Source organism: Ictidomys tridecemlineatus, chromosome 8 (genome assembly GCF_052094955.1).
Source record: "Ictidomys tridecemlineatus isolate mIctTri1 chromosome 8, mIctTri1.hap1, whole genome shotgun sequence".
Classification (NCBI taxonomy): domain Eukaryota; kingdom Metazoa; phylum Chordata; class Mammalia; order Rodentia; family Sciuridae; genus Ictidomys; species Ictidomys tridecemlineatus.
This window is the reverse complement of record NC_135484.1, coordinates 54028870-54051470: the sequence shown is the minus strand read 5'-3', so window position 1 is coordinate 54051470 and position 22601 is coordinate 54028870. Positions and strand designations below refer to the sequence as shown.

At 43.8% G+C, this 22601-nt stretch overlaps 1 protein-coding gene across 7 annotated transcripts in view; it reads left to right on the top strand.

The window, feature by feature from the left end:
- LOC101969599 (uncharacterized) overlaps nucleotides 1-22351 on the top strand; it is a 171852-nt gene extending 149501 nt beyond the window's left edge. For 4 of the 7 annotated variants that reach the window (XM_040283177.2, XM_021729725.3, XM_078019521.1 and 1 more), the window contains 10 exons: nucleotides 6154-6303; nucleotides 7292-7345; nucleotides 8037-8204; nucleotides 10431-10583; nucleotides 10815-10946; nucleotides 11745-11897; nucleotides 13283-13492; nucleotides 16579-16699; nucleotides 19223-19350; nucleotides 22161-22351. In XM_040283177.2, the coding sequence (XP_040139111.2) occupies nucleotides 6154-6303; nucleotides 7292-7345; nucleotides 8037-8204; nucleotides 10431-10583; nucleotides 10815-10946; nucleotides 11745-11897; nucleotides 13283-13492; nucleotides 16579-16699; nucleotides 19223-19350; nucleotides 22161-22286 (1395 nt within the window). In that variant the 3' untranslated portion in view covers nucleotides 22287-22351. The other 3 variants (XM_078019519.1, XM_078019520.1, XM_078019522.1) reach the window with 3 other exon arrangements.
- Nucleotides 22352-22601: the final 250 nt, after the last annotated feature.

The window sequence follows — 22601 nt, the reverse complement described above, 5'->3', positions numbered from 1 at the left end:
GTGGATGTTTGGACATAAAATTTTTAGGATGATTAATAAATGTTTTGGGTAGATATGAATCACCAATATCCAATCATTTTAAAAATCTGTTTTGGCAAAATGTGCTCCATTTTTAAACAATGCTTTCTTGAAACACATTTTTCGAAGTTTCTGAAAGTGTTCTTCATCATTTTATAATAAACACTTCAGTTCTTAATTATGAAGTAAAGAACTCACATGCTTGGTCGGCGATACATTCTTCCTCAGATGTTGATGGTTGACGTAGTTTTTCAGCTTTCCATTACACACAAACATGGGACCATACACTGTGATGAGCGGGTACACAGATAGAGAGAGCAGGGCATACTCAGAAAAATATTTGCATTAAAACTGTGGCTCGCCTTAAAAAGGAAGGATGTGCAGATCCATGCTACAATATAGACACATTGAGGATGTATACTAAGTGAAATGAAAGGAAAATACTATCTGACTCCATTTTTTTAAGGTAACTAGAGAAGTCAAATTTATAGATTCAAAAAATAGAATGGTGGTTGCCAGAGGCTAGGGAGAGGAGGAGAGGAGTTATTGTACCACAAAGTTTTAGTTCTACAAGATGAAAAGACTTCCAGAGATGGCTGGTAGTGACAGTTTCCCAACAACATGTCACTGAACTGTACACTTGAAGATAGTTAAAATGACAAATGTTACCTTATCAATATTTTACCACAATAAGAGCAAACAACATACTATCATGTATGATTTTAATGCACCAATTAAACAACCTCGACAATTTTGTGGTTCAATTTCTGCTCCCTGTATGCTCCTCTGTATGCTTAGCACCCAGGATAAAATCTTGTAGGGAAGAAATATGGGCATGGCTAGGCAGCGCGAACCCATAGCAGGTGCAACTGAAACTCCAGAAACTCTGGAAGAGGTTGGTGTTGGTCTGCCAGTGTCTAGGAATCATGGGCCCTCAGGATGCGTGGGTCCCTCCAGCATCCAGACTCTTCTAGATCATCTGCAGTGACAGGGAGCTCAGTCTCTCCTGAACCTTCCCCCAATCCTAGGCAGCTCTTGCTTTAGTCAGCGCCTCCTGAGCTGGATTTGGTCTGCAGGCTCCACAACCCCACATCTCCACCATGGATTCTCTTTTCTGAGACGCCACAGATCATGGTTCTGACCCCTGACAATGAACCTTTAGATGTCTGGGGCCAGTTCAGTAGAGCCATGGTTAGCATGTGTGAAGACGGTTACAGCAAGGGGCAACTTTGGAAGGACAAATCAAAACAGGTGTCCCTCTGGGTGTTGGATTACAAATCATTACCCTTTCTTTCTGATGGGGCAGCTCCGTGCCAGGAAACATGGACTGGAAAATGGAGCAGTCCCTGGGCTCCCCCTTCACCTGGACGCCTCTGGGCAGAGCACAGATGGCAAGAGCTTGCCTTAAGGACCTTCGCCTGTCTGCTCTCCTTCAGACGAAGCTGTTCCCAGTTCCTTCTGCGGTTTTCTAAGACTACCCTTGCCATCTTGATCCATCTTCTTTAAATTCATGGCTTTCTGGCCAGCAGTGACCTTGTCCTGGATATTTTGCTTGGATTAATGCCTCGGAGTGTGTTGGGTTTCAGCAGCCACGTCACAGCTGACACATTAAGCTGTCATCTGAAGCCCACATGTTGCACTCAGACTTCCTGATGCCGCCATATCATCAGCCTCGTTCTTGTTCAGTTTGGTTCACTCTTTGGACCTCTTGAGAGTTTTAAAAATATGGATTTTTGTCATCCACTACTCTCTCCTAGTTTTATACCACCCTGAAATCTGGTATCCTCATTCAAATAATTAATAGCAGTGGATGCCAGGACAGGCCCCTAGCTCCATACTGCCCACTCTAGGTCCTGGGTAGCCTGGTCCTCCTTGGACGCAGGTTCTCAGTAGCCAGAAGCCCATCCAGCTGTACTTTATACAGCCCATGTTCTCCCAACTTTCCCTCTCAGATGTCCTGCTGAACCTAGATACACCATGGTTATTGTGTTTCCTGAGAAAATAGTATTAATCGGACCACTTTTTCTTGAACCCATGTTGGCTTCTTGTGATCTTTGCTTCCTTCTCCAAATTCTAGAAAACCAGCTTTTCTTGTACAAATTTTATACCAAATACACTAAAGCAAGAAACTACCTTTTTAAAAAAATTCTGGTACTGGAAGTTGAACCCAGGGGTGCTCTACCACTACATCTCCAGCTCTTTTTTGAGACAGGTTCTCGATAAGTTGCCAAGCTGGCCTTGAACTTGTGATCCTCCTGCCTCAGTCTTCCCTGTGGGATTTTAGGTGTCTGCCACCTCACCCAGCAAGAAACCAGACATTTTTCAAATCAGAACTATAGTTACATATTTTGTGGATTTCAGAACCATTTCCATTTATATAACAGAGATTTCTATTTTTCTAGGCACTTTTTTAGAAATATAAAGGCGAGAAGAATAATCCCTGCCCTTATGACAGGGAAGACTTCCTGGAAGAGGTGTTTTTTGAACCATATGCTCCCAGCAGGATATAAGACCAGACTTTTCCCCATAAGGTCCAGCACCTGCCATGCTTCCCCATAGGCTGGCTCCCTGGAAGAATCTGTGGGGCAAGCCAGTGCTCTTCTGGCCAGCACCATCCATTTCAGTTCAGGTTTATTTTATTTTTATTTTTATTTATTTAGGTACCAGGGATTAAACACAAAGGTGCTTAACCACTGAACCACATCCCCAGCCCCTTTTATATTTTTTTAGAGACAGAGCCTCCCTAAGTTGCTTAGAGATTCTCTATGTTGCTGAGACTGGCTTTGAACTTGTGATCCTCTTGCCTTAGCCTTCCGAGCTGCTGGGATTTCAGGCATGTGACACCATGCCTGGTACAGTTCAGGTTTAAATGGTGGTGAAAGACAGCCCCAAGGAGAGCAGGGCTGCTCACTGGGCAGAACCAGGCCAAAGGGCTGACTGTGGCTCTTCTGCTGCCCAGAAAGGAAGTGGGCTGATGAAGCCTGTTCACACTACATTCAAGCCGCAGTGACATTTACAGTGACCCAGGAAGGCAGCCGTAGGTTGTAGAGTGACTCTCTAAGAGCTGCAGGAATGTGCCATCAGAAGCCATGGCGGCAGTATTCCAGCAATTACTGTTCAAGGAGCATCCAATGCTATCTCTGGAAGGTCGAGTGCACGACTGAAGTTCCCCTGAAGAATGGGGACAGCCAGGACCCCAGGAGTCTGCCTGTTTCTCTCCCTTGCCTGTCAGTCACAGCATCCTATGTGCACCACCTGGACACCCCTCTTTCCACGGCTCTCTGAAGAAGCTCTACCTGCGCAGTTACTCCCTCTCCCTGTTCCCAGACCCACGCCCTCTGGGCTGGCCCTTAATCTGATCCTTCATCTGCAGAGGCCTCAGCAAAGCCACCAAGAGAAAGAAACAACATAACTCCTCTGGCCTCTGGGAATGCTCAAACAGAAGAGTCCTGGCCGTTCCCAGCTCCTGGGTGTCACCACAGGGCTCCTCATCCTTGCTGGGTAGATCATGTTCTACATTGGCTAACAGAGCCTGCCAGAGGGCCATGGGGTTCAATTCTGCAATACTATTCTGCAGGGGCTATGGCGGCATTAGTATGAGAAACAACTGCCTTGCTAAAGTGCTGTCAGAGGCCTTGTTGGCACATCCACGTGCAGGCAGTGATGCTCAGACAGTAAGGAGTGAGTCACTGTGGCTGGCTCTGAGTGCTGGGCCTGGATGAGATCACTGGCCACACCTTCCTGGCCCACTGTGCAGTCTCATGACTTCTCATGGCTTCAAGTTTTCATCAGTCAGCCCCGGAAGAGTTTCCTTTGTCATTCTAAGCCCACGTAGCCTGGCCCTTTCACCACAGAGAAGGCAGGGTCTAGGCAAAGAACCTGACATTCCCTTTGCCTTGTGTCAGCTGCTGAACTACAGCTGTCCTGCTGCTCACCTTCCAGGACCTGAGTGGGACCAGAACAGGGGCAGGGTGACCTGCCCTCTCATCTCCCACTGAAAGGCCCCTTAAGGAGGGCCCTGGAGAGTGAGTCAGGGGAGGCAGGGCTCCTGCCCAACTGCCTGGCTGTTCATTCGATTCCACACAGACAGACATGTCCTGGTTCCATTGTCCACGTTGGATTCCATTCTGTCAAGCTGATTTGATGCATGACTTTTTAAAAGCATAACTTTTAATTAGTATATTTATGTTATTTTTGTGCATATGTATATCATTACTTAATTACATATTATGATTATATTATATTAGAAATATACAATATGTATTATAAATTATATTAGAAAATAGAAATATAATTTTTTAGAAAATAGATTCATTAATAACCTCTATTATTATTTTGGCGTGTTTCCTTCCAAACTTTATTTCCAACCTATTTTCTGTTCATGCACTTTTTAAGTTTTTATATAGTAGGATTATTCTACATGACTCGTTTCCTAGCATGTTCTTTTCACTTAACCACATGTTGTAAACCCTTGTCAGTAAATGTGTGTCCATTTTTGGAGGCTGGTCAGTGTTTCCTGGTGTAGATGAACCAAATGGATTCTACCTAACTCCTTTGTTAGGCACTTTGTTTTCCATTTTTTTTTCTATTGGAAAAAATATTTTTTAAAAAAAATGTCTGCATACATTCTTTTATTATCCCCTAAAGATAAATTTGTAGAAGAGGAGTCACTGGGTCAAAGAGCACAAACACATCACACTCTTGTCATAGATACTGCCAGCCTGATCTCCTTAAGAGAGGTAGAAGTGCCCCCGCTCTCACAGCAGCAGGAGGAGCCGCCCTCCCCACTCCCTCCTCCATGCTACGACTTCTTACTATTTGCTACCTCTGCTACTTTGCTTCAATAACTTGTCTTGGCAAATTCCACTGTGAACTTTCTCTAAAGGTCAGTTTGGCCCTGAGGTTGCACTGATGGGACAGTATCTTGGACCTCCCGACACAAGTGAATCAGAGCCAGGGGACCAGTGCAGTCTCCAAGGACAACCTACAGCAGTCTGCCAGGGAGCCAAGAGCTGGCCACACCTTGGCAGAATCACAGATCAAGCTCAAGTGCCAGCTGGCTCTTGGACTTAGTGACATAAGACCTCCAACACACACACACACACACACACACACACACACACACACACACTGATACACACAGCAGGACATGCACCCACACCTGCATGGATGTGTGGGTCCTGACTGGGTGATCTGATCTGTGTTTCATAAATTGACTCCCATTTCTCTCCATTCACTCCCATTTCTGCCTTGGAGGGGTAGACTTCTCTCTTCTTTAATGGCCACCTCTTCAAAGAGTATGCCCAGTCTCCTGGAGAAAGAGGATGAATGGAATTGCTGAGAAAGTGAGCCATGTGGGTCCTTAGAACAGAGCTGCAGGGGCCCCTGTCCCATGCCTTGTGCTTCACAAGGTCCCTTCTTGCCTCCTAAAGCCCTGCTCTTCCCTACTAGGTAATAAATCCTCTGGGCCACAGGGACATGTCCACACAGAGCCCTGGCCTTCCTTCTAGACTGTATTGCAGGAACCTGGGATTTCCAGAATTCCCTGAGTCTGGGGTCTACATGGGGCTCCTCTCTGGAGCAAGAGTGGACCACCAGTGTGCACACCCTTGGCCTGGGGGGTGGCCAAGAGGCAGCTGAGTAGGGGTGTGGGTGGAGTTTGAACCTGCAGCCTGCAGTGTCCAGTCAGTAGGACTGTGAAGGCCCTCACAAGGTGGGAAGAGAATGGAGTCATACCGTAAATTCTGGGTTGGGGACCAGCTGCCCCCAGTTCACCACCCTTCAGCATAAAACTCAAAGTAGTCCATGAATAATAAATTCAAACCTGGACTTTCAGACCATTTTGAAGGTCTAATCTTTCAAGGTAGGAGAATTAAACGTTGCATTTTAATAGTGTATTAATTTGATTTATAACCTTGAAATACTTAGACACATGATAGGCAGTCTCCATTTGTTGTCTTGTCCCTGGCACTGCACATGTTCAGAGGTGAGAGAGGTTTGCCAGCCTGGAGTTTTGGTACGGATCGGATATGCATGTCCTTCTGCAAGCCAAGGCAATGTGTGCCTCCAGCCCTGGCATAGTGAGGCTGCTCAACCCTGCTGGAGCTGCTGGGAATAATGCTCCTGTTTTTTCAGATCACCTTCAGGAAAGACCACCTTGAGGCCTGCCTCCTTTCCCTGGGTTGTGATGTGATGACAAGAGAACGCAGCAACTTTGAGACCTACTCCATGTGTTATGAGCATGTGTTGCAGCACACTAGGCAGAAGCTCTGCCAGAAGGAGCAGGTAGGTATCCAGAGAGAGGAGAACAAGTTGGGGGAAGGGCAATGGGCAGGAGGCCCAGGAGTAATTCAAACAAGAAAGTAAAACTGAACAGGTATGGGGAGGGGACCAGTTCTTATGCCAGAATTGAGGGGGAAAGGAACTTTCCAAATTTGTCATCAACTTATTTTCTTGGGTTCTGATATTCTCCACTGCATAGGTGATGGCCCCCGCAATACTGAGTTGTGTGCTTTGAGAGTGTCCAGTGGGGAATGCAGGAGGTGACCAAGCCATGAGCTGGAAGGTGCATAGCTGACCTTTCCTGGCTCAGCAAACACAAGGCTATTCCTGGTCTAGCAGAGAAGCCAAGATTCTTGAAAAAACTGTCTTCAGCATGCATACCATGGTCAATCTCACTGATGCCACTTCCTTAAAATGAAATCCCATTGGTGGCTGGGGGTATAGCTCAGTGGCAGAGTGCTTGCCTAACATGCATAAAGCCCTGGGTTCAACCCCCAGCTCTGCAAAAAAAAAAAAAAAAAAAGAATTGTGAAATCCCATTGGTGGGATCGAAGAGTCACTTCTCCTGTCCTAAATAGCACACTGTTTAGAAATAGATTGCATCAGAGCCTCAGTATAATTCTAGTTTGTATCTGAGAAAAAGAGGAAAAGATCTAAGACTAGCCAAAAAAAAAAAAATGAAGCACAAAAATATCAAATAATAAATCTTGGAATTGTCCCATTTGGGCCTGTTCCCATCCATTTGGGCCTATGCCCATGGTTGGGTTCCCTGTACCAGGGTGGAGAGAGGATGTTGTCTTTTGATGCCGTGTTATAAATCCTAAAGTCTAATGGTATGGCAAGCACAGTCCCGGCTCCAGGATGAGGCTGAGGGTCTCAAAATGAGGCTCCATGAACACAAACAGGAGGTGTCGGGAATGTGCCCTCCTGAACCAAGCTGTGGTTAGGAGGGTAAATATTGGTGTTTGGTTGTGCACTGCTTTCTTCTCAGGAACTAGATGTGCTACAAAGACGTCAAGTGCCACCTGAAGACCATGCTGGTCAGGTAGGTCAGTTCTTAAAAAGATTCTCTTCTCCATTCTCACATCTACACTCTCAGAGTTTGCCAGAAGTGAGATTTCTGAGCGTCATTTGCATGGGTTGCTTGTGAAAGGCCCATCAATGAAGGTCCCTGCAGAAACACCCAAGGAGTGTGTTTTTACTTTTTGTAAGCAATGAGGTTTAAGGGTGTTTTATTTTTTCTTGAGTTTTTAATTTATTTTTTGTTACTTTGTGTTGTTTTAGGAGTCTTGTTATTTGGCACGGGAGGGGGGTGTTTGTTTTCCTTTGAGGGCAGTTAAAGTGCATCCCCAAAACGAAGAAGTATTTGGGCTGAGGGATCAAGGAAAGGTCAATTTGGAGATGAAGGTCAAGATAGGTCAGGTATTTTCTCTAATTGAAAATTGCTCAAATAGCGGTTCTTTGGCCCATTTATTCAGCAACCATTTACCGAGCAAGTCCTCTGTGTCTGGCACTATTGTGAAACCTTTGAATCAAGATGAGATTCTTCTGTTCATCTTTACACAGCAGGATATTCACCTTCTTCCTTAGATTCAAAAGAGAAGTGCAAATTCTACAGTAACCTATAAAGAACTTTTTTATAGTAGAACTTTGGAATTCCTAAGTTGTTTTCCATAAATATTGTGTGTGTGTGTGTGTGTGTGTGTGTGTGTGTGTGTGTGTGTTTCTGCTGCTAGGTTGCAGAGCTCAGTCATGATATGATCATGGAAATCACTGCTCTGAGAGCCCAACTCACAGATTTGGAAGAGGAGAACATAAATCTCAAAAAGCAAATTAGAGAAGAAGTCCAAGAAGAATATGAAGCATTGGTCCAAGCTTTGTTTATGACCTGTTTACACAGAAAAGTAAGTATCCTATGTCAGTCTTCTGGGCAGCCCTGTGGCTGTACACCAAGGAGTCAATGGCAGAATGGACTTAAAGGTAATAAGACATTCTTGGGCCCAAGAATTTTCCCGCTGTAAGTTTTTGCTGCAGAGAGAAAGTTAGCAATGGGTTGTCATTATTCTCCCCTGATGGACACTGAATTTTGGATAAGTTAGATGTTTATTTTTTGTATTCTACTGCCAGTCGCCATCTTGTTGCAGTTGAAAAGAGGAGGATATTCTGGTTCAAATCCTTACCAGTGTCTACCATTGTTGTTTCTGTGGAGAGTAACTCCCCAAATGGGGCAGCACAGTCCCCTGGGCCCAGCCAGACTTCAATGGAAGAAGCAGCTGGTACCTCTTGAGAGCTCATGGGCAGATGAGGGATGTGAACTGGCGTTCAGATTTTTTTTTCCAATCCTCAGTATTCCCACCTTCCTTTCTCTTACATCCAGTGTCAGGGAGCTGCTGACCTGTCAATGAAGAAGCATCCAGAAAAGGAGTGATGGGATACCCATGTGCTCCCAGCACTACAGAAACCAGTCACTTTCTTATGTCTGAGCAGCTGTGAGATAGATACGCAGCCCACAATGGACTATCAGAAAGCCTGGTCCAGCTGCCCAACAAATACAACCTACAACCCTGAAATCCATAGCTTCCTCCGGCCCTGCCCCCATCTCTACTATTGGATGAATTCCAGAGCCAGCCCCATGTGGGTCCTTGCTTCCCTATCTCTCCCTGAGCGTTCTAGAAGGGTCCTAACAGGAGATCCTGCGGTTCTCTGCCTTAGCCTAGTCATTCCAGAGAGGGTTAGAGATTTCCTCTAATTTGCAAAGTACAAATACTTACAAATATAAGAGGATCAAAACCCAAATGAGCTGGTTCTAGTGCGCAGGAGAGGAATGAGTAGACAGTGAAGGCTGAAATTTGCTAAGTAATCATTCAGGTATGAGATCATCGAGAAATAATTCTTCAGATCCTGTTAGCTTTTACCAGATTTCAAGATTAAGAAGTGGAATCTCTTCTTCCCAAGCTAAAGTAGTTCCATGAAACCCCCCCCCCCAAAGAAGGGAATCCCTGTTCTCCTCCAGGGTCCCAAGAGGATGGTGAGGCTTCTACCATGTGATCAGCAGCCAGATTTCCTGCTATATCTCTCAGCTGGCACTACCTTCCTGCCTGCCTCTTTGGAGATGTGGGTCAGAAGTGAGATGACACCCCTACACTTACTTTTCATCCTAAAGGAGTCTAGGTATCTTAGTCTGCTCAGGCTGCTATCACAAAGTGCCATAGACTGGGCAACTTAAACAACAGAAATTTATTTTCTCATGGTTCTAGAAGCCCAAAATCAGAGCAGCTTCTGTGAGGACTCCTTTTCTGGTTTGCATTTGGCCATCTTCTTGCTGTGCCTTTAGATGGCAGAGAAAAAGGGAAAGTTATCTTTCTGTCTTCCTCTTCTGACAGACCACAGTCTTATTGAAATAGGGAACCACCCTTATGACCTCAGTTTAACCTTACTTCCCTCCTGAAGATCTCAGATCCCCAGACACTGTCACAAAGAGCGTTAGGGTTCAATGGGTGAATTTTCGAGGAGACACAGTTCAGTCCACAACCCTAAGGCTGCAGTTATACTTAGCATTGATCGAGCTGTTTCATCATAAGCCATTAGCCATAAGCCATTTAGAACAGAACGTTTTATAATGAGGCTTCTGCCAGAACCTAAATAGGAAGGCAGCCAGCCTGATTCCTTCCTCCACTTATCCATATTTAATGGAGTTCCTCAGTGATGGGTCATCTGTAGTGTCTTTTCTGGTCAGATTCTGCCCTGAGTCAACCTCACAGCAAAATTCAATTGTTCCAAGTAACCCTTCCCAGGGGGCGATTCTGTCGGTAGGATTTCTACCTCTGACCTCTCGCATTCTACCCACTGTCCTCCTGACTCACGTTGCCGTGGTCTTGACAAGCAAGGCATACTCTAGGACATGAAGGTGTCCAAATGATGAAGCCCTGTGGATGAAAGATTAATGCTTAAGGGGCCACTGTTGTGACTTCCATAGAATCCACATTGGAAAAATTATCTGGGTGGAGGATCTTTGAATGTGGAATCATTTCCAAAAGTTAGGTTTCAGAAGGCAAAATAGTTCTTTCTCCACTGTCCTTCACGCCTCCCAAACCCATTATACTCTCTTGACATGAGTCTATAATTTGTAGGAGAAGCTGGATGAGAATTGGCTTAATTTGACCCAGAAAGTGTGTGAGCTCATCAGTGAAGTGAGAACAGAAGGGATCACCAATATGAAGGAGCTAAGGAAGAAATGGGGCTCTGCCAGGCCTGATGAAGGAATAAAAGAAAACGCAGCCAAGGTACATGAGTTCACTTAGTAGTGGGATGTCAGTGCTTCTTCCTAGCATCTGCCACACCCTTCACCCGGCTTGCTTTCCAGTCTGGTTTCCCTGAGAAAGCATTTGGGCAGCCATTTCCAGGGGGACCAGGGTTCACTGCACAATTGTGTCATGTTTTTGATGTTAGAATTGATGCTCTTCCTGGGAAAAGAGTTGGGGGCAGGGTTTTCTGAAACTGAGCCTTCTTGATAGGAGCAGCTTTTGGCCTTGGAGCAGGACAACCGCAGCCTGGCAGCCCTGGTGTGCAAAGTGAGGAGCCTAGGCCTCTGGAGGCAGGCTGTGCAGCAGACACACTTCCGGGGCCAGCTGAGCAGGGCAGAGAAGGTGAGTGCTGGGGAGGGAGGCTCCGCAGCCCCAGGGGGCCTCCTCAGCCTGCCTCACTGCAGCTGATGTACTGGTGTCATGTGGCAGGGACAGCCACGCTGAAAAATCTGACAGTTGGCCACAACGTCAGAGCCTTGGGGGGAAACAGAAAAGAAGCAACTGGCCAGGGAGAACAGTTAGAGAATTGAGCACAAAGAAAGTGAAAAGATGAAGGAGAGATCTGAACAAGGGCTCAAAGCTCTTTGTCAAAATACTGTATGTCTTTGGGCTTGATGCATCTGAGGAAAATGAAGTACCAGTAGATGGAAAATCTGCTTTAAAGCAAATTGAAGCCAAAGCACATGTTGATAGATAGCGGTTTGGAAACTTCCACTGACTGTTCCTGAAAGTCTATTTACTCTGATCTATTGCTCCTTCCTTCCTTCCTTCCTTCCTTCCTTCCTTCCTTCCTTCCTTCCTTCCACCCACCAGGGATTGAAATCAGGGCCACTTGACCACTGAATCACATCCCCAGCCCTATTTTGTATTTTACTCACTGATTTGCTTAGCACCTTGCCGTTGCTGAAGCTGGCTTTGAACTCGCAATTCTCCTGTCTCAGCTTCCCGAGTCTCTGGGATTACAGGTGTGCGCTACCCCGCCCGGCTCTTGAACTATTCTTAATTACAATCACGGAAGCAGTGTCCAGCAAGAACTCCATTCTACTGGAAGTTTTAAAGGATGGATGGTTTAGGCACTACTTGTGAAACAAAAAATATGGAAACTTATTCCTTATCTTACTGTGTTTGGGATGTTTACAGGAATCTATTCGAAGTAAAAAAGAATGTTTGCGCATCAAGCTGATGGCAGAGCGGGAAGCAGGTTTATTTCGCCAACAGTTGCTGGCTCTCAGGCAGGCCCTGGCCAGCGCTCAGGCTGACAATGCCAGGATGCGGAAGCGGCAGGATGACCAGGTATCTGAGTTTCAGACCCTCCTCCTCCCCCTCCTGGAACTTTCTCTGCAAAGCTGAGTGTGGCCACTACAACTGGCACTGTGGCTTCGGCAGCAATCACCAGAGCTCCACAGGGTGAAGCTGAGCAGATGGCCTAGACAGAAAAAGATAGCTTCCTGTCTCCTCTTCGGTCCAGAAACCAAGGGCAGTAGCCAAGAGACTTTTTTTTTTCTTACTAACCTTTAGTTATAATGATAAAATATTTTTCATAAGCAAGATCATTGTGTGTGTGTGTGTGTGTGTGTGTGTGTGTTTCTCTGAGGATCATTTTATCAAAGGGTGTCTTGGGACCTATGTCTCTGCCTTGAACTTGGCTTTTTGTGGTCTGTGTACACTCTTCATACACAGCAACCTAAGTCTGGGGGTTTTGTCCAAGCTTCAGTATTAGCCCCCAAGTGGAAAGACTTGGGTCCTTTCTGATGATACATCCAAAGTTTTCCTTTCAGGAGTGGCTGCTTCTCCATGGTGACTGGCCCCAAAACAAAGGAGCATGCAGTATAAGCTCTAAACTTTCCCTAACTGTGTCAACCTTCTGAGTATGAATGAAGCACAGAGATACAAGGTTGACACTCATTTATATCATGAAAAATACACTGAGATATGACTGAACTCCTAAGAAAAAATTGGCACCCCACATTTTTCTTAGGTTTAGAGTCAGAACAGTTTTAACAGCCTGGGAAAGTTGGACATATTTAAAACCTGAAATATGACTTGTGCATTTTGCATTCTACTTCCTCTGTGATTGTGCCTCAGTGAGTTACTTGGTTAGCTGTAAAGTGGCCATACCAATATGAATAATCATTGCTAATGTCATAACTAAGAATGACCACCTAGTACTTAAAGTGCTGCTGATTTGAAAAACTTTGGGACAGAACCAGATGATCACTATTCTTTTCCTTCCTTCAAAATCAAAATTTCCCTTCCAAGCTAGTTGCTTGTATCCCACGCCTGCTCCTGTCTGTGCAGTTAAACCAGCCCTCTGCTCTTCCCCCATGATAAAGGCTCCATGGCAATGAAAATATAGTTTATGATAGATGTGATTATTTGGTTAATGAGCTAATTAACATACACATTATCATCAAATGTTGCTCTCAGAAGACCAAGTTACTTGATCTGTTATTGCCAGATGGTGGCATTATCACTTACCTGGCTTATTATGTTACGTGCTTGTTTGTTCTGTTTCCCTGACTGCTGCCTCAGAGCCAGGCTAGATTCTGGTGCCCTTGCTGCTGCCTGGGCTATGTCACCCAGAGCACCATGTAGACCTGCCCCGGGCCCTGGTAGCGGGGATGATTGTTGCCATGCCCCACCTCTGCTGTCTTCTGGCTTGGCCCTTCCTGCCACAGGCCCAGCTGTTGAAGGAGCTAGAACACAGAGTGACCCAGGAAGCTCTCACCCGGCAGCAGCTAGATGTCATAAAAACATCCAGCATGGAGAAGCTCTTGGAAGAAGTGGGCCACAAAGAACAGCAATTGCAGCTCCTCACCGAAGAGGCTGAGAGGGCTTCGAAACTGGGCCAGCTGCAGCGGAGAAAGATGGAGCGAGACCTCCGACAGGTGAGCTCCGGTGAAAGCCAATCTGGGCACCCCAAGAGCCAGCTCACTCCCCCTGCCTTTCCATATCTCTCTCCTGCCCTCCATAGCAGCCACCTTTGCCACTTCTAGGCACATTAGGGGAAATGGTCATATCTAGACTTCACTGGGATAATTGCTTGGATGAGCAGAGAGGGCCTAACTGCCCCAAGGCTCAGCATCTCGGCACCCACTGACCACCTAAAAAGCACATTCTACCCAACTCTAGCCTTTGAACTTGGCATCCTTTGGAAAATTCTGAGAAGTAACCTGGAAAAGCAGCAAGTATTATGGAAGCTATTATAAAAGGATTTTATTCAAGTGCTTCTAGAAATGCAGACACAAAAATGAAAGGCAAAAATGGCTTGCAGACACAATTGTATTTTTTGTTAAATATATCCCGCAGGGAAAAAAGATGAGGAGGTTTATTATAATGTAGATGTAGATTAATTCAAGTTCTGACAAAGCAGACCACAGGATGTAATTCAATAGAAGAGGACAAAGAAATGGTACCTTACAGGAAAGGTGTTTCACATATACCCACGGGGTGATCAAAGCCCTTAATCATCCACCAGAGACAGTAGGAGTCAGAAAAGTAATGGGAAAATTAAATTATTGGTCAAGGGTTTCAGGGGCTCAAAAGATCAATAAGGAAAAGTCTATGGTTGAAACTGAATTCAAGGGTTGCTAAAGAAATTGTGTAGAAACGAAGAAAGGAAATGAGCAGTTTTAGAATAAAAGAAAATTAGAATTTCACATTTATTTCTTGGAAAGAACACTAAAATGACTGAACTATAAGCCAGCTGTGGTAGTACATGCCTGTAATCCCAGCAACTAGGCAGGCTGAGGCAGGAGGATGGCAAGGTTGAGGCCAGCCTAGGCAACTTAGTGAGACCCTGACTCAAAGTAAAAAAATAAAAAGGACTAGAGATATAGCTCAGATGTGAGTTCAATTCTCCAGTGCCAAATAAATAAATAAATAAATGTCTGAACCTATAAGAAAAGTTGGCATTTCATGTTATGCTTTTCTATAAGCTACCTCAAAAATAGATTCATAGATTCCATTTGCCAAAATTCCAGAGTTAATTGTTAATTATTTAATGGCAGAGATGCTAGAGGTAGTCAGAACAGATATTTTGAGGTTTCAATAAATACATATTTTCACTATATGTATGTCAAAACCATTTGTCCTTTTTAAACTCCTCCTCTAGCTCTTCTGACAGCTCACAGACCCCTGGGCTAACCCACCGCAAAGAGCAATTCTTGACCTGCAAGAGCCCTCGTGGCCATTTGTGGGTTCTTTGCCACACCTCTAGCCTCCACCTCTATGGGAAGATAATGACTATCTGACCTCAGAGAGCATCAGTGTCCTTTCCTGTCTCCTGTGCCTGGAGAGGTCAATTAGAAAGAACACAGGTCAGACTGCCTGGTTTGTACCCCCAGCCCTCCAGCTGTGTGGCTTTGGGAGAAGTGTGTGGCCTCTCAGTGCAATGAGATACTATATTTACTTCTCAGGATTTGGGTAAAGATTAAGTTAGGTAGCTCAAAGCACTTATACCAGCAGCTCTCAATAAATGTTGACTGTTATATATTTGGGGAGTAGGAAGGCAGAGAAGCCTCAGAAACAGGTAGTAGACCTAGACTCAGAGCCTGGCTCTGCTACTAACTGGTTGATAGATGTTGACTGATGAGATGCTGAGATGTCACCGTATCTTTCTCTGTGAAGTAGGACTGGAGATGCCGACACAAGATATGTCCTCAGTAGGCATGTTTCTTTTCTCTGCTACTATTCCTCAGATTTATTTAACCCTGGCCTGGCTCAAGAAATCTTGACATGTTTCCCATTGTGGATCCTCCACAAATATCTGGAATACATTGAAGGACTTTGGACCTAACTCTGCAGCTCTGATAATCTACTGAAATTTAAATTCCAGTTGAGAGTATCGATGCACACAAGGCCAGCCCCCTCCCCGTTTTCAGACAGCTGCGAGCATGCAGGGGCCTCCTCATTGGGTCAGAACAGCAGGAGTAGGATTTAAAACACGTGTGGCTGAATTTTTTAAATTAGCATGTGTCTTAGTTTCCCAGGGTTGTCGTAATAAGTTACCACAAACGGGATGGTTTACCACAATCTGGATGGCTTAAAACAATAGAAATTAATTTTATCATGGTTCAGGCAGCAGGAAATCTAAAATCGAGGTGTTGGCAACATTTGTTCTGTTAGGAGGCTCTGAGAAAGTCTCTGTTCCATGTCTCTCTCTCTCTCAGCTCCTGGTGACAGCTGGCAATTCTCAGCATTCTGGGGTTTGTAGTTACACCACTCCAGTTTCTGCACCAGCATCCCATGTCTTTCTTCTTTATGTGTTCCTCTGTGTGTCCATATCCTTACCCTGTCATTTTCTTGTGAGGACAATAGTCACTGGATGTAGGGATAACTTAAGGTCTCACTCCAGTATGACCTTATACTAACTTCATTACGTCTGCCTACAAAGACTCTATTTCCAATACAGTCACATTCTGAGGTTCCAGGTAGATGTGAATTTTGAGAACAGTATTCAACCCACTACAGCATGTATTATTTTTTAATAATTAAAAACAATTAGGATATAATTCATGTAAAAGGAAAAAAAGAATCCTATGATCTATACAGATGAGGTGTACTTTGGCCTTAGCTCCTCTTAGCTGGGGGACTATGAGTCAGCCACGCGAAGGGACAGCTACCCAAGAAAATGTAAAGGTTAGCCCTGGGGAGGGACCTTCTTCTCTCAGACCCAGGAGACATGCTCTCCCAGCAGATGCCCAGCTGAGACTGAGGGAGAACGATTCTTTTCTTGTTTCAAACCATCCAGGGTTTTTACGGGTCCTTGGTGCAGATGTCATTGCTTGGTCTCCAAGGTCTTGTATGAACTGGACCCTGGTTCTCAGAAGGCTCAGTTCAGCCTATCCAGGACTTTGAGAAGACCTGGTTGCACCTCATCAGGGAGCCGGGGCCCTTCAGACCCCACTGTGAACTGAGGGAACTAAAGAGAACGCCACAAAGCCTCTCTGCTTCCCAAACCCTTTACCCTCAGACGAGAAGCCGACTCGCCCAGGAGCGCAGCGTGAAGCTGGATGCTTTCCAGCGCATAGAAGAGTTACAGAGTCAGCTTCCTGACACTGAGCAGCTGTCCATCCAGAGGAGCTCCCCAGGCGGTAAGCAAGCCCTCCCCAGCTGGAAGAGTCATCCAGACTCAGGGGTCTGAACTGCAGGAGGGCCTCAGTGACTAGCAATAACAACACAGTGGCTATGATCAATGGGTCATCATGGGTCCTCCATGATATTTGTTGGATGAATGAACAGCACATGGATGAATGGATCTTAATTCTCATTTATTGTCAGAATTTTCTAATTTACTCCACCTTGTTACTGACATCTAAAAGGTTTCAATCGATAACAACTGGTCCTGGGAGAATATGCCACTTAAAGAATATTGAGTACTTCATTGGATTTTAAAGCATCCTAATGAGTTGGGACACCAGTGACCGCATTTCTCAAATATTATTCATGAAGTCCTTTATGCTTCTTGGGTGCTGAGAGCTCGAGGAGTCCAGTGAAAATGGCAATCAAAATAGCTCTCTGGCCGGACGTGGTAGTGCATGCCTGTAAGCTCAGCAGCTCGGGAGGCTGAGTCAGGAAGATCGCAAGTTCAAAGCTAGTCTCAGCAATTTAGCGAGGCACTTAGCAACTCTGTTAGCAACACTTAGAAACCCTGACTCTAAATAAAAAATACAAAATAGGGCTGGGGAGTGGTTGGAGTTCAGTCCCCAATACCCTCCCTAAAATAGCTCTCTGGGCAGTGCAAGCAGCAGGCAGAATGGAACAGCAGACCCCGGGATGATGCTAACCTAGCTTCCTCTTCCATTAGAGGAGGACTAAATACATGTAAGTACTCTTCTAGATCTATCATGAATATGACCAAATATCATTAACCCTGCTTGTCCTATCCTTAGGACCAGCCAAGTCCCTTCCTTCCTGTTCTGTAGCATGGGCACACGAGTGTGTGGGCTTTGGAGAAGATAGCTAGAATGTTGTCACTACTAGTGGTGTGACCTTAGATAGGTTAATTAGCCTCTCAGTAAAATGGGAATACTTACCTCAAACTTGTTCTGAGAATTAAATGGATTAATGCATATCTGACACTTAGAATAGTCTCAAGATGGTAATCATGCAAATATTGGTTACTACAGTTTCATACATGTGTTTGTCCTTTATCTGTGTTTCCATTTGGCTATTTACCAATGTGAATAGCTGGGAAAACCGTCTTTCAGGAGTAGACAAAGTCAAAGATCAAGTTACAGTGGGTTTACTCAGAGAAGAACTGGGCTTGCTGGTAAAGCCCACAGGGCCCCACTCTCTGCCTCTATGCCTGCCACCCAGCCCTCACCATGGGCACTGGTGTCCCCTGCCTGGCCACTGTCACTTCTGCCCCAGCCAAAGACAAAGCATCAAGTACACTCAGGGTCCTGTTTTGGCCACTGACCCCGAGCAGCTCCCTGTCTTACACTGTGCCCACCACAGTCTCTGGAATTTTTCTTTCTCTCCTTTCCAATCTGATGCTTCCAGCTTAGCCAAGCATCTTTTTTAATTCCCTTTGGGTTAATGTTTCCTAGTGAACTACCACTTCTCCCTTAGTGTGCCTTCTAGGAAGGTTCCTAGAAGCACATAGGACACTTCTGCTTATGTCTCATAGCCAGCACTAAGACCACACAAAGGAGACTGAGAAATGTAGCTTTTACTCTAAGATTCTGTGTGTGCAACAAAACATTTGGAGTTTTATTACTCAAGAAGAAAGGGGAGAATGGCACTTGGGGATCACTCAGTTCTCTGTCACACTACCAACAATCTGATTTTTGTCTCCACCTCTTCATTGAAGTGGCTCTTGTCAGGATCAACAAGACTTCCATGTCTCCAAACACAGTGGATGAACACGGTCCTCACTTCCTGCCTCACATGACCACACCCTTCTCCTAAGTTTCTGTTTCCCTTTATGTCCAAGGGTCTGGGCTTGTGGTTTCTTTCTCTTCTTCTGGCTGCTGCTTCTAAATCTCCTTTTCCAATTCCTCCTCCGGTATCCAACCTCTAAACATCAGAGTTATCCAGGGCTCTGTCTGGCCTCTTCTCCTCACATGGTTTCTGGATAATTGCTTGTGTTCCCACGGCTTAATCACTGTTGGCCAAGTCCACACCTGCAGCTCGAAACTCCCCTCCAAGCTCTAGACCCATATATCCAGTGACTCCTGGATGTCTGCATTCAGGTGTCTCCAGCTCACAAGTTCAGCAGGTCAAATGAAATCCATCTTCCTCTCCTCCTACAGGCCTGACTCCTTTTGGGGTAGAGGAGGCACCATCCCAGCAAATGGTATTGCTGAATATCCAGTTGCTTGAGTCAGAAATTTGTGAGCTGTTCTTCCTCACCCTGCAAATCCAGTTCATTGCCTTTGTCAGTTAGTTTGAACAGCTCGCAGTCTAGCTACTTAGGCTTCCACGTCTCCTGTCATTCACCTCTTTTACGTGATCATGTGACCCTCAGGCAAAAAACTCCATCCAAATTTTGACATCGTCACTCAAAATGGATAAAGTTGGATTACATCCCCATTTTAAGCTCTAAAATTTTATAATTAAATCTGGGCCTATAGGAGCCAAAGATCTAACTTATAACATTTTGAACTTTATAGGCCTTATATCCCAGGCTCACTGCTCCCTAAGTTCTGCTTCTACATTATCCAGATACTCCCACCAACATGTTTTAAAGACTAATCTTATGGGCAATAAATTAACAAGAAGAATTCAAAGACCCAAGACTGTAAGTAATGATAAGTTCACTTACATGTATGAAACAATGAAAATTTTAAATCTGATGTCATGGTTTTAGGTTTAAGTTTTCAAACTTACATTAGAAAAATTGTATACAAAGATTTTATCTAGGTAATTTGGATCTGGATAAAACAATTCTAATGTTGAAATCATTAAGTCCAATGGTACTTTCTCAATTACAAGTCAATCATTGGGTGTGAAAATGAGTATCAACAACTTGCTATGTTCTATCTCTGATTTTATTTTTTAAACCATCCATAATAATTAATTAGCAGCATTGGCTCCCTTAGTTGATTTTTCCTAATAGAGCAGAAATAAAGAATTTCAGAAGTCATTTTAAAACACATGAGAGCTGGGCTCAGTGGCACACACCTGTAATCCCAGAAGGAGGCTGAGTCAGGAGGATTGTTAGTTCAAAGCTAGCCTCAGCAACTTAGTGAGGCCCTAAGCAACTCAGCAAGACCTTGTCTCTAAATAAAAAAATACAAAAAGGACTAGGGATTTGGCTCAGTGGTTAAGTGCCCTTGAGTTCAATCCCTGGTACCAAAAATAAAAAATAAATAAAAAAAGAATTTTAAAAAATATTTTAGCTTTTACTTGATATAAAACAACATTTACATACTCTTTTACTACCTTCTCTACACTTCTTTAGTATATTTTTTGCTCCAATATCTTTCAGAGCCCTAGCCCCAAGATTTGCATATCTAATCAACACATTTAAGAATTCTTCCCCTTATTTTCAGAAAAAATAGGAAGAAAGGATGTAATCATTTCTTCAAAGAAAATTATGTCATTCTCAGAAGTTGTTTAAATTGGGTAATTCTTCAACTGATGGTCTAGTTATTAGTCCAAAAGTTTGCTGCGATATTTCTAAACTTAAGAAAGGGGAGAGGGCTGGGGTTGTGGCTCAGTGGCAGAGCACTTGCCTAGCACGCGTCAGGCATTGGGTTCGATCCTCAGTACCACATAAAAATAAATAAAACAAAGGTCCATCAACAATTAAAAAAAAAAAAAGAAAAAGAAAAAGAAAAGAAAGTGAAGAAACAGGTTGGGACCAAACTAGCTGACACCTTAACCAAGTCAGAGCCTTGTGGTTAATGGTTACCAATGCTTGGCTCACCAATCTTTGTGCAATCACCTTCAGTTCCCATGGGGATTGGTTCCAGGACTCCCACGGACACCAAAATCCATAGATGTTGAAGTCCCTAATTAAAAAAAATTCTTAAAAATATTTTCTGATATTGAACTTAATTACTTTCTGAAGCTAGAGGTTGTCTTACTACTTCAACTTTCTTATGGCACTTTTAAACATCTTTTTTTGAATGAACAGTGGAAATAAACATTATAGATTTTAAGGCACCCCAAAAGCATAGTATTTTCTACATACATTTGCCTATGTACCTCAAATCACCTCTAGATTACTATAATACCTAACACAATGTAAACGCTATGGAAATACTTGTTACACTGTATTGTTTATGGAATAATGACAAAAATGTCTGTTCATGTTCAAAAGGGATGCAATTTTTTTCAAATATTTTTTTGATCCACAGTTGAATCTATGGATGTAGTGCTGATGGATACATGAGGGCAAACTTTATGTCTATTCATTTTGCAAAAGCCTTTTCTTTCCTTTTTGGTGACCCGCTGGAATTAAAGGTGTGTGCCACTGTACCTGGCTGCGAAAGCCTTTTCTAAAAGGAAGCAAAGTTCAGTTTGTGTATGTGTGACCACAGGGCCTTTCAAGATTCAGTTAGTCTCTATTTCACTCTTGAAGACTCTGCATACTTTGGGCGTGTTGGTGATCACAGCTCTTGTGATTGAAAAGGCTGCCAATCCTAAAAAAACAAATGCTAAATGTTTACTTTGATATAAGTGGGGTGACTCAAGGTGGGGTAGGGAGGGAGAGCAAGGGAGAAAGATTACCTCTAGATAGGGAATAGGAGGGGGTGGAAGGAGGTGTTCATCATTATACAAAATACATGTATGAAGATGTGAATTTGGTGTCAACATACCTTATATACAAACAGAGATATGATAAATTGTGGTATAAAGGTGTATTAAGAATTGTAATGCAAAAGAAAATCAATAGGAGAGCTCATGTATAATGGCATAATTTGGTGTGAACATACTTTATATAGAGAGTTATGAAAAATTGTGCTGTGAATGGATAATTATGATGTAATGCATTCCACTATTGTCATGTATGAAATAAATAAATAAATAAATGGGGGGAAAAAAAGAAAAGGCTGCCATGTAGCTGACTAAGTGCCTAAGTGGAGAGAGTGAATATTTGAGAGATTTAGGTGGGTGATGGTCAGGGTATGTACAATAAAGGGACCCCAAGTAAAAATCCTAAAGGCCAGGAAAGACACAAAGTTAGTTGGAACCATTTCAGACCTAACTTAAGGTCTGGCTTCTTAAACAAGGCCTCTGAGTCAGGCCAGATAAATACTGACTGAAGAGGAAGTGGCTGAAATGTAGGGACACAAATGATTTTCTAAAAAATACCTTGGCATTAACATAAGTAACAAAATATTAAGGAATTTGTGGTTTGCTTTAGACAGATAAGTCTTTTTGTCCTTAGCTGGAAATGGCTTTCCACTGATGGATTCATTCTTGAAAATTTCCCATATAACAAGTGGCAAAGGAGGTATGAGAAGGCACACTGAAGGCATAGCCCAGATGGAACCAAAGATTTTAGTCTTATTAACAACAGTGATCTTTTATTATGCTATACCAAGCAATATTCACCATCATTAAAAAAAAAAAAACAATACGATGTGCTTAATATTACAGGTACCCATTAAACCCAAAAAGAGGACTGATGAGGTTTTCCTACCCAATGTGGCAGGAGATGTCCAACTTACAGCTTTTCAAGTCCAAACAGCTCCATCCAGAATCCCATTTGGATCTGATTGGTAATCACATCTTTTCCCAAATTTTATTTCTATGAGCATTTGAATAAATAAAAATGATTCTTACCCCCATTAAGCCTTTTATCTCATTTTTCTTATCTACTATCTTGGAAGATAGTTTGCACTGATTTACATTCCTATAAGCTCTCCCTTGCTGCTGGCCAACCGTAGCCTCTCAATGTGACTTTGAGAGTTACCAGGTAGGTGGGATAGCCAAGACAGAGGTCCTGCTGCTGGGTTATGTTTTACTAGGTGAAACCACTGTATTTGAATAGAGCTGCATCCAAATAAACTTGAAAGCACCATCTTATTTGTTTCACTT